Source organism: Aptenodytes patagonicus, chromosome 2 (assembly GCF_965638725.1).
Source record: "Aptenodytes patagonicus chromosome 2, bAptPat1.pri.cur, whole genome shotgun sequence".
Taxonomy (NCBI): Eukaryota; Metazoa; Chordata; class Aves; order Sphenisciformes; family Spheniscidae; genus Aptenodytes; species Aptenodytes patagonicus.
In genome coordinates, this window is record NC_134950.1 from 116,208,630 (window position 1) to 116,220,706 (window position 12,077).

The window sequence follows — 12,077 nt, forward strand, 5'->3', positions numbered from 1 at the left end:
CTTGAAACTTTGTATCTTGGAGTACAATAGATAAGGAAGCTATGCTGAAATAAGCTAGTTTGTGTAAGCAAAAGTTAATCATTTCTCGGAAATCTAATGAATATGCATATTCTAATTGTACGTAACTCCTATAGTTGAGCAGCTCGGTGCGCACACTAGGTGGAGCGATCCCCTGCGTGCCTGGCGCCGCAATAAAGAATGCCTGCTTTCTAAAACTCCAAATTGAGTCTTAGAGAGTAATGGTGGCTACTATATAAACTAGAAGATGGAGAAAAGTGGCCAAGGAATGGTACTTTGAATTATAATACTCTGTTACAACTAATGCTGTTTCTAAGGAGAGAAGGAAAATGGGATGAGGTATTGTATGCTGATATGTTCTTTACATTAAGGCAGCATCCTGAGTGGCAAAAGAAGTGTGGAATCAATTTGGCCCCAACTGATCCTCTGGTATTGGCATTGGAAAAGGATAAGCAAGAGACAGAAAAAGGGAAAGTGTTAAATAGGTGTTGTTCAGCATGTAATATTGCACAGAGATGTTTGAAGTTGGCCCAGAATGAGCAGGAAGAGAATTTAGAGATGTTAGTGGCTCCAGGGTTGAGGCAAAGACCTCAGGATCATGGACTCGAACCCTTCGAGGCAGAGGGTGGACTGGACGATGAGTTCGAGAGAGACACTGCAGGGGCCACGCCGGTAGCAAGGAGAACTCGTAACCAACAGGGAACCGCGTTGCAAGCTCCGTTGAGACAAGCAGTAGGGCATGATGGTCCGGTTGTAGTGAAAGTGTCTTTTTCGATTACAGATTTAAACAATTGGAAAATAGCTGCCGGTAGTTATAGGGATGATTCTGATCAAGTGGCTACTGCCTTTGAAATGATAAAAACTCAAGATCCAGATTGGAAAGATATCGAAGTTATCATGCAAGTATTGTTTGATAGTACAGAGAGGGAGATGATTTGTAAGACACAAGGACTCAGGTTGAAGCCCAAATAATGGCAGGGACATTACAAGGACAGTTGGAGCATCATTTTCCCTCGGTGGATCCTGGCTGGGACCCTAATGATAATGGGCAGAAATTATTATTAACACAATATCAGAGGTGGGTTCTGTTTGGTATAAGAAATGCTATACCAAAAGCGATAAATTGGTCAAAATTATACGAGATTAAGCAGCATAGAAAGGAGCCTCCCACCGATTTCTTAAATAGATTGAAAGAAGCTGCTCGGAAGTACACAACTCTGGATCCTGAATCAGAGGAAGGAAAGAATCAATTGACCACTTTATTTATTGGACAATCCGCAGATGACATTTGCAGGAAATTGCAGAAATTACAAGGGGCAGATGCTAGAGATTTGGGAAAGCTTTTAGACCGGGTTTGGGTAATATATAGAAACAGAGACCAGCAAAAAGAAAAAGGGAACGCTAGGCTTATCGCAGCATTGGAAGGAGCTCGTGGTTCACGAGGAGGCCAAAGAAGAGATGGATCTGGGGGGGATCGACATCAGGAAGGTCGCAGTAGGGGATACTCCAGACCCCCATCAGGAAAAACTCAATGTGCGTATTGTAGGAAGGAGGGACATTGGAAACAAGAATGTCCGTTGTTACGAAAAAAATAGAAAGTCTGAAACCTCTATATTAAACATAGAAATGGAAGATTGAAGGAAACCGGAGGAATCTTCCCCAGCAGAGCCCCTGGTTAAAATTAAGCTGGGGAAAAATGAAACTGAAATAGAATGTTTGGTCAATACAGAGGCCACCTATTCGGTTTTGAACACGAAGAAACATGAGTTAGGATATGATACTGTGAGAATTATTAGTGCGACAGGAAAGTCGGAGACACGACCCTTCTTTAAACCTTTAAAATTTAAAATTGGAAAACAATGGGTAACGCATCAGTTTTTCTATCTACCAGGTGCACCAAAACCTTTAATAGGACGAGATTTATTAGAAAAATTAGAAGCTGAAATAAAGTTCAAAAATGGAGAAGTAGAAGTGTCAATGCCTGAATCTAAATTTGTCCAAGCCTCAATATTATTATTGCAGGAAATTGAGCAGGTGGAAAGAAAAATCCCGGCTGAAGTTGAGGATGTAGTGATTCCTATTGTCTGCGCAGGAGAAATACCCGGAAAATCAAAGAGGGCTGAACCCGTAAGGATAGACCTTATACCAGGATCAGCACTGGTAAGACTGAAACAGTATCCCTTAAAGTTAGAAGCTAAACTTGGGTTGGTACCTATTATACAGAAGTTTTTGGAATATGGTTATTAAGAGAATGTGAATCTAAGTATAATACTCCGATTCTACCTGTTAAGAAAGCTGACAGGAAATCTTACAGGTTAGTCCAGGACCTGAGGGCAGTGAATCAAATTGTCTAGGATATACACCCAGTGGTAGCAAACCCGTACACACTATTAACTGCTCTCACTGAAGATCAGGGATGGTTTACAGTCTTAGATTTAAAAGATGCCTTTTTCTGCATCCCACTTGATTCTGGAAGTCAGGAATTGTTCACCTTCGAGTGGGAAAACCCTGAGATGGGAAGAAGGACTCAGTACACTTGGACAGTATTACCGCAAGGATTTAAAAATAATCCAACGATCTTCAGAAATCAGCTAGCAAGAGAATTAGAATTATGGAGACAAGACAATAAAAATGGAGTAATGCTACAGTATGTTGACGATATACTGTTAGCTGGGAACTCCCGGGAAGAATGCTTGGAACTGACGATCAGTTTATTAAATTTCCTTGGACTTAGTGGTTTTTGAGTGTCGAAAGGGAAGGCTCAAATTGCACAAGAAACTGTAACATATTTAGGCTTTGAAATTCTGAGAGGACAAAGACAGTTAAGCAATGAAAGAAAAGAAACTATTTGCCAACTTCCAGAACCTCGAAACGTCTATGAACTGAGAACCTTTTTAGGAATGGTGGGACGGTGTCGTTTGTGGATTGCTAATTAGGGACTGATGGTAAAACCCTTGTATGAGTTACTGAAATCATCAAAAGGTCCCTTGCAACGGACAAATGAAAGTCAGAATGCATACATTCAACTTAAAAGGGCCTTGATGAAAGCCCCAGCTTTAGGGCTGCCTAATTTAGAAAAGCCTTTTGAACTGTTCACGTATGAAGACAAGCAGTAGCCCTCAGCATTTTAACCCAATGCTTGGGAGAATATAAACGAGCAGTGGCATATTTTTCCAAACAATTGGATCCAGTAAGCCAGGGATGACCCGGATGTTTAAGAGCAGTGGCTGCAACAGTACTGTTAATACAAGAGGCTCGGAAGCTTACCATGGGACAAAAGATAACTGTTTATGTTCCACACATGGTGACTACAGTGTTGGACCAGAAGGATGGACATTTGCTGTCTCCTAGTAAAATGCTAAAATATCAAGTGGTACTAATAGAACCAGATGACGTGACCTTAAAGACTACTGCCGTAATTTATCCTGCCATGTTCCTCTCAGCTCGACAAGAAGAAGGCAAACCTGAACATGACTGCCTGCAGACCATTGAAGAAGTCTATTCAAGCAGGCCCGACTTGAAGGATGCTCCCTTGCAGAATCCAGACTGGGAGCTATACACGGACAGCAGTAGCCTTATGGAGGAAAGCGGGTATCAGGATATGCAGTTACCACTGTCGGGACGGTGGTAAAGGCACAAGCATTGCCCATTAAAACATCGGCCCAAAGGGCTGAACTGATTGCCCTCACTCGGGCTTTGCAGTTAAGTAAAGACAAGCGCGTAAATATTTGGACTGACTCGAAATATGCTTTCGGAGTAGTGCATGCGCATGGAGCGATCTGGAAAGAAAGGGGGCTATTGTCCGCACAAGGGGCAGAGGTGAAACATAAGGAAGAAATTTTGAATTTGCTAGAAAGTATAAAAGCTCCTGCTGCTTTTGCCATTATGCATTGTAAAGCTCATCAATCGGGATGAACCACTCAGGAGCGAGGAAATAAACTGGCTGATTTAGCTGCAAAGTGGGCTGCAGGAAAAGGCATAGAGGAGGAAATGTTAGCTATAGTGCCAGAGAAGAGAATCTTCCTCCAGAAAAACCCTATTTATGATAAGCAAGATTTAAAATTAATTGAGACTTTACAAGCAGAAAGACAGGAAAATGGATGGGCAGTTACCCCTACAGGTCTAGTAGTAATACCTCATTCCCTCATGAAAAATTTAGTGAAGGAAGAACACAACGCTGTGCACTGGGGAACTGAAAATTTGCTAAAACATTTGCAGAAGTCGGTTATTAGCAGGAACATGGTGGAAACTATTAGATCAGTCACACAAAGATGTGAAATATGTTGTAGAAACAATCCAAAAACACAGAATAAAATTCAATTTGGAAAAACCATTGAGGGACAGACGCCTGGGGAATATTGGCAAATAGATTTTACCAAATTGCCAAGAAAAGGAGGGCTAATGTATTTGCTGGTCCTCGTGGATACATATGCAGGTTGGCCCGAGGCCTTTCCATGTCGCACCAATAAGGCAAGAGTTGTAGTGAAAATATTGTTGAAAGAAATAATTCCAAGTTTTGGAGTACCTTTAGGGATGTCAACAGATAGAGGTCCACATTTTGTAGCCAAGATAATTACTGAAATAAGCAGATTGTTAGGTATTAGTTGGGATTTACATACCCCTTACCGGCCTCAATCTGGTGGTAAAGTAGAAAGAATGAATTATACCCTCAAGACTCTTAAGCAAACTATGTCAAGAAACCTTGATGAATTGGACACAGGCTTTGCCTTTAGCCTTCTTAAGAATTAGAATCCAACCACGGAGTAGACAACATAGCCCATACGAGTTGATATACGGACGACCATAAATTTTGGGTAATGCTACTAATGAAGGATTATTAACAATAAACAAACAGGTACAAACCAACAATCTAGATTGGCATTAGATCTATTATTAGCCCATGAACATGGGTTGTGTGGTTACTTACATCTTAGCGAGGAACTTGTTATATACATATCCCGAATGTAACCCAAGAATTAAATATGCAATTGAATAAGATGAAAAAAAGTAGCTCAAAATACTAGAATCCTTAGGGAGACAGCGGAAACGAGCTGGTTGAATCAGATTCTTCAAAAATTAGTGGATGAACCTTAACTGGATGGTTAGCAAGTTTGATACAAAACATAATAATAATAATTATAATTATCATAATAGTTTGTATACTTCTTGGATGGTCACCAACAGCAACGGGAGTGTTTAACCTTATGCTTCATCCAGTTGTAGTTTTACTAACTCTAACTTTAACATGTCTGTTGCTTATAATTATACTGTATATAAAGGTTTAGTACATGATGAAACGAATAACCCAACTTTACATATACTGTTAATATACTACAATTTTGTCTGACCCTGTCTTCTATGCAGTAAATAATCAAGTATACCCTGCCATCAAATCTTGTTCACTGTCCCATTAACCATTGAACTTTATTAACTCTCTTAATAAGATGAGGATTGTAGCTTGCTAGCTACAAATCCTCAAAAGAAAAGGAGGGATTAATACCGAGTATAAAAGAACACTGAAGAGACATGGTTCTCTCTATTGGAGTAATGTAGCCAAGGTTGACGTACTCTGTAGATAAGCTAGACCTTCAGTAGAAGTACCCTGTGAATAGATGAGCTAAACATTCAGTAGGCAAAAGACGACCTTGAAACTTTGTATCTTGGAGTACAATAGATAAGGAAGCTATGCTGAAATAAGCTAGTTTGTGTAAGCAAAATGCGCAACCGAGCCAAAGAACAAACTGCATCCGCGAAGACTGAGTTCAACTAGCGGACACAGTGAGGAAGACTACTGACAACCACCAGAGGACCCTGAAAGACCACCAATGGACATAAGAGTGCATGCGTCAAAGACTTTTACATATGTTAATGAGTTCCAGGAAATAACATGAATATGTTAGTCATTTCTTGGAAATCTAATGAATATGCATATTCTAATTGTACGTAACTCCTATAGTTGAGCAGCTCGGTGCGCACACTAGGTGGAGCGATCCCCTGCGTGCCTGGCACCACAATAAAGAATGCCTGCTTTCTAAAACTCCAAATTGAGTCTTAGAGAGTTTTTAATTTGCTGACTTACGGTTAACATCCAAAGCAGGTTAACTACTTCAGCAGCTAGTTAATATGAAGTTCTGTCTCCAGCACTACACCGCTGAACAGCAGATCACCACAATTTACTGGGTAAATTAACATACTTACTTATTCAAACATGTCTGTGTGAATGGTATGCATGGCCACTATTCAAGTGAGAGACAAGGCTGATTGTCCCTTTTGTGGCAACAGGTCTTAATCATCACACCCACGTCATGCAGAAAGGCAACAGGCTACTGCAGTAGAAAAATCGGTACCCAATATAGAGAGGGATGCTGTGCAATCAATTCACAAAGTTGCCTAACTTCTCATCCACTGAAAAAGTGAGAGAGATTATACACCTAAGACTTGCACTGCTACCACTCCATCTGCATTTTTTGCAGAAGCTGCAGTATTTCATTGTTTTATTAAGACCAACCTCATTTTGCCAAGCTGATTCCGCAGCTTTGGGTTACTCAGTGCAGACATCCTGTTGGCCATGGCAGCAAAAAGGAAAGCACATAGTTCAAAAATAAGCTAGTTTTGACTCCATGTCATCTCAATCCTTGTCCTTATTACCACGACTCTGAGGGGAATGTTGATTATGGCAATCCAGAACAGCTGAAGAGACGTGTGTGGTACACTCCTACACGCTTTTGCATGCCTAAACCATCAGTTCATTTTACAGAGCACACCAAGTAGTCGGGTAGTTGTAAGGTTTTTTTACTTGGCTTTACTGGACTGAAGCAAGCAACAAAATGTACTGTTTTCCATTAAGAAGATGGGACCGAGAAATGTCCCATTTATGATGAAGTATTATTTCAAAGACAGAAGACTTCTTCAAAACAAGTAACTCCCATTTCAACCACATCCACTACCAACCCCAAGGCCATCCAGGCAAAGACATGTTCTCAAAATAGTTCTGGAAAAAAATACATCCTAGAGTTCACAGTGGCTAAGCAGGCATTATTTCACCCTGAGCAAAATTAGTCAATGCCTTTGTTGTTATTGATGTGCTTTAACCTACTCTACCATGATCAGTTCTCTTTATGACCCTTAATCATTTAGAAACATACAAAGAGGAGAGGGATTCTGTACAGTTTAAGTCAGTTGAGAGTAGCTGATGGGTCTTGCATTGTTTTGTTACTGCTGAGGAACTCAGAAGAGGTCCCGTTATAAATATGTTCCCTCATAAGCTGGCTATGGGGTGTAGTTCTAAAAGAACAAAGACTTTAGATCCCATTTGCAGGAGTGAAGCTAACACTTGTCAACCTGCAGCTGGAAAAAGGTGTGGATGGATGCTCTGATTCTGTACATGAAAGGCATGTTTGATCATTCTTCTTGCATTCAATGGGCCTTCTGCAATTCCTCCACATCTTTTGATGAGTTGTACTATCCAAAACAAAAAGGATTCAGTACCCTAACTGTAGGTCTTTCCAGTGTGGAGTAGAGCAGAAGGATCACTTCATGAGCTCTACATGTAATGTCCCTGTGTATTGCCCCATTGTATCACCTTTTTTCACCATTGCATGGCATGGTTGAACCACATGCAACATGTAATCTGCAAAGCTGCTATGTAGGCAGTTGGTTGCTAACTTGTGTTTGTAGTCTTGATAATTCCTGGCTAAATCAAGAACCTTGCAATTGTCCCATGGATTGAACCTTATTTTTTTCAGACTACTTCTGACTAATCAGTTTTCCTCTGAAACCTCAAAACTCATAAAAGGGTCAGTATTCCTAAACTGATTATCACCTTGAAGAGCTGAAGCTGAGCAATATAAGAAATTCCGTTCTCTCACAGCAATCCTTTTCCTTCTCCACCTCTCTCCATCTGTGTTTTCTTTCTTCCCTGTGGGAGGTTGTGACTGATTCCAGCATGTTACTAGGTCCTCAGTTTAATCACAGTAATCTAGAACAGAGCTGTAACCTTCACAACCTGAAAATGTCCGCAGCCTTGAACTCTATTCTTTCCTTTATTGAAAGGACATTCCCTTAGGCCAGTAAATGATTAATGTATGTGAACGAAACTAAATGTCAGAGAGAAGGAAAGGGCAAGTACTAAGACCCCCTTACCAAGTCAAATATCGCAGTGTTATCCTAATGCTTTGTACAGACACGCCCCCCCCCCTTTTTATTGGGATTACCTTTAGCACTCCAATTACAGCTGGTGGGTAGCTCAAACCAACCATATTTGAAGTCCGTCTGTACATTCTACCAAGATAAAACAGATAAGGCAACACATAAATAGAATTAAACAAAACAAAACAAACAAACAAAAAACATAAAGCAACAGACCATTACAGGAGACCTTATTTAGCCCAGGAAACCCTAACTGCAATTTGTTTTTTTTCTTCCTTCTTGTTCCTAACTTGCACAATATTCTCTATACCATTCTTACTGTATAGCCTAACTTGAGACTATACACTCCCCAGTATCTCACAGCTTGGTTACCTGGCAGGACATCACAGAGAATCTGCCAATATCAGGTCTTCATCAGAGGGAAAGGCTACACTCAAATAAACAAGATGTTCCCCATTTTCCACCGCATATGACCATAGTGCTCTTTCAGTTCCCTTAGTCCTTGCTGGTCCACATGTAAGCTAATTCTGAATGTACTTCAGAAATCATTTGTTGTCTGCAATGAATCAGCTCCAGTTCAGTACAGCTGTTACTTTTGTCTGCATTATTTTAAGATTGGTATAAAATCTTTTGGGTGTTCGCCGTGTGTGTGTGTTTGAGGGAGAGAGAGAGAAAGAATAAGGCAATAATGAACATCTGCAACCATACCAAACAAAGCACCGAAGTATGTACCAGATTTTAAACTTGTTTTCAGGCCACACTGTGTTTAACAGGCTTGGTGAATGCAGAAGCACTGTCAGAGCTAAAATGCCTTTCCGCATGTCACCCTTTTTTGCACTTAAGCAATGTAGAACTAAAATGAGATGATGGAAAGCTCTCTTCTCCCATCTGAAATGATCCCGTGTGAAGTCTTCCTTCACTTCCCTTTTTCTTTGTCATGTTCTGCACTCAGACCTGAAAAAAGTCAGCCCCCTTTGGAGAATTAAATTCACCCATTCCCCAAATTACAGAATATCTTACCCCCTCCTCCCTCCAGTCAGGAGCCCTATAGCCTTCTCTTAAGTGACAATTCAGGCAGAGTCCCTCTCCCTTAGCTCAGGAGAGCCACAACCCTCCTCTGGTGCCATATCATATATGAACACTTCCTCCTTGGGGCCACAGTGATTCAGATCAGCTGGAAAACAGCCTCCTACAGCCAGCTCTCTGTAGTTCATTTACCTCCTTGTTGAGCAAGTTAATTCACAAATAGCCTGTCAAACCTAGGAGAAACCTGTTCCAAGGAGAAATGACAGGTTTAGTCTTACCACAATTTGCTGCCACTCTTAACACATGTACTTTGGTACACTGATAAAAAAATCGGCTACAGACATGCCGGAGGAGGCTTCTGTGTGTCTGTGTGGCTTGTGGCCCATTGTCTGGTACCTCCAACCTCCTGCACAGAGGGCTGGTAGGCTGTCACTGTGATTGTGATGAACAGTGAAAGGTGCTCTGCTCTTCCATTCCTGACTTGAGTTTTGCTGTAGAGACCTGGGACCTGCTGTCTTTCATGCTGCCTAAAGTCTGCTGACAGTTTCACATGTGCCAGCCCTCCTTCTAGCTTGAAAGAAGAATGTCAGCGAAGAGTGGTTACTTGTTAAGAAAAGGTAAGATTGGAAGTGAGTCCAAATTGAAATGACTAAATGTTTTAAAGGGTTCAGAGAGTGAAATCAGTTTTAGCAGTAGGTTCTGATACAAATCACAACAGAGAAGGCTGAGAGGAGTCAATGGATTTTTGAAATCCTCCCTGAGCTCCAAAGTTTTTACATCAGTCTTCATCTATAGTTCATTCCAGTAATACTATGATACAGGATTTTCTTCGGTTTCTTAGCAGTTCTTCATAAGAAATACTAGACCACAGAGGAAAACAGAGGCAAGGGAGGGCTTGGTGTGGGCTGACCGAATTTTAAAAGCTGTCACTCTTGACCTAATGCTATGCAGAGGTGCATATTCTCTGTCAAAATTATTCCAACTGTGCTATTACATCTGTATTAAGCTAAGAACAGATCAGTATGTGCTGTTTCAGGTTGCAATCTATTACTTAATCCCAGGTTTCAAGGTGCTATCCAGATCTGTGTAGAAACATCATTAGAAGCATATTAAAGTATTCTTCATTCAACACTACAGGTGCAATCTGCAGTACCTGGGCAGTTACTAGAACGAAGTAATTACATGCCCCTTTACCTTTCCACAAATATCCCAGCTTGTACTGCATGGACAATACTCCTGAACCGGGGTTTTTCCTCTGTTCTTTTGAGCATCATCCCCATTTGCCGCGTGAAGGTAGAAGCCAACCAGTCCCGGACCTCTGAGGGCACAGAGTCGGACTGGATGTCACTGAGCTCATCTTCTGTGTCCAGTAAACGCCTAGAAGGGGGAGGAAAAAGATGGGTAAACAGACTCCCTTGGAGAGCATTGCAACATTATTAACAAAAAAGAAACTCTCACATATTCTAATTAAAGCTGTTGTTAAAAGTCTTTGGTTCGTCAGCCCTAATGAAACACAATTGTACAAGTCTTCAACAGATTGTTTATTCTCCTGTGTAGTTAAATGTCAGATTGTGAAGCTCACTACTAGGCCGACAAATAAGAAGTATCAGCCTTCTGAAGCACAACTACGTAATCATCCACTGACTTCTCATCTTCAGCTCATCAATATTCCTGACCTTTCTGCCCTTCAGAGCTTATTTACGGTCATGTCTAACTTCCCAGTTAGTATCATACAGTCTTCTCCTTTCCCATTCTGGTCATCTGAGGTGACTCTACAAGTGCATTTAGCACTGGGAAAATGGCATGTAACAGAGCGGGGAACTCCTCTGCAATGTCTTACCAGTCTGCCTCTATCATGACCTGGAGTAACAATTTTTTTAATTTCAAAGACTTGATACAAGCGAAAAGATTTAACACTATTCAAAAGGAACAGAGGAATAGGAATTTAGAAACTTTCAGAAAAAGTGGGACACAATTATTATGAAAACATTTCTCCAAGAGAATATATATTAAATTTATGATTGCTTTTGATCTCCTCCCTTGCCCCAGGAAACTTAAAGCAGCTTTTAGACCAAGGATTGAAGATCTGCTTTACAGAGACTACAATATTTTAATGATTAAAAACATATTGTCTGTGAGTAATAATCTTGGCTAAAACAAATTTCCCAACTGACGTGTAAATTACAATTTTGTGTCGCTGGTACTAGACATAACAAGAGTGCTGATGTCTGTAGTTAACTCACCTAGTTTCGTCAATGTATACTGATTCAAGAACAGTCGCAGCATATTCCAAATTCTTCTTTAGGTCTACAACTGAAGCTTCCCCTCTCTCCAACTGCTTCACCAAAGACCGCAGCCTAGAGAAAAGGAAAACAGAAATCTGATTAGTACAAAGAGAAATAGGTTTGAGAGTGAGCGTCAGTTCAAAACTCGATCCAGCATGAGACCTAGCATACATGATCGGCAGGTGAAAACTTTTGGACATCTACAAGGTTCTTTAAGCCAAATACAAGAAATCAACAAAAATCGCTTTTCAAAGATCAGTCACAATGATGCCAGGCAAACATCACATTATATTTAGGCTCAAATAAGTCAGCGAGTTATGACTGTCCCTTACTCATACTGAAATAAGTTAAAATAGAAATCACTTGGAATTTAACACAGGAGCTAGGAAAGGGCAATTTCATTCCAGCCATAAGAAAGGAATTAACTTCTTGAGCAGTATCTGTTGACAAATGTCAGCCATTTATGATGATTGGTGTACACTTATGCAAAATTGTATTGGAGTATATTTAGAAATACTGTTGCAGAAATACTATACAAGGTTAGGAAATGCTATGATTTTCATTAGGTCAGGAGGTCACCCTTAGACTATCCCATCTATA

The 12,077-nt window shown here is 40.6% G+C and overlaps 1 protein-coding gene across 4 annotated transcripts in view; it reads right to left on the reverse strand.

Annotated features, from left to right (window-relative positions):
* PDE1C (phosphodiesterase 1C) overlaps positions 1–12,077 on the reverse strand; it is a 336,098-nt gene that overhangs the window by 85,971 nt on the left and 238,050 nt on the right. For all 4 annotated transcript variants that reach the window (XM_076330826.1, XM_076330828.1, XM_076330827.1 and 1 more), the window contains 3 exons: positions 11,436–11,549; positions 10,387–10,569; positions 8,232–8,298 (listed from right to left, as the gene is read on the reverse strand). In XM_076330826.1, coding sequence (XP_076186941.1) covers positions 8,232–8,298; positions 10,387–10,569; positions 11,436–11,549 — 364 coding nt within the window. The remainder of the gene's footprint in view (positions 1–8,231; positions 8,299–10,386; positions 10,570–11,435; positions 11,550–12,077) is intronic.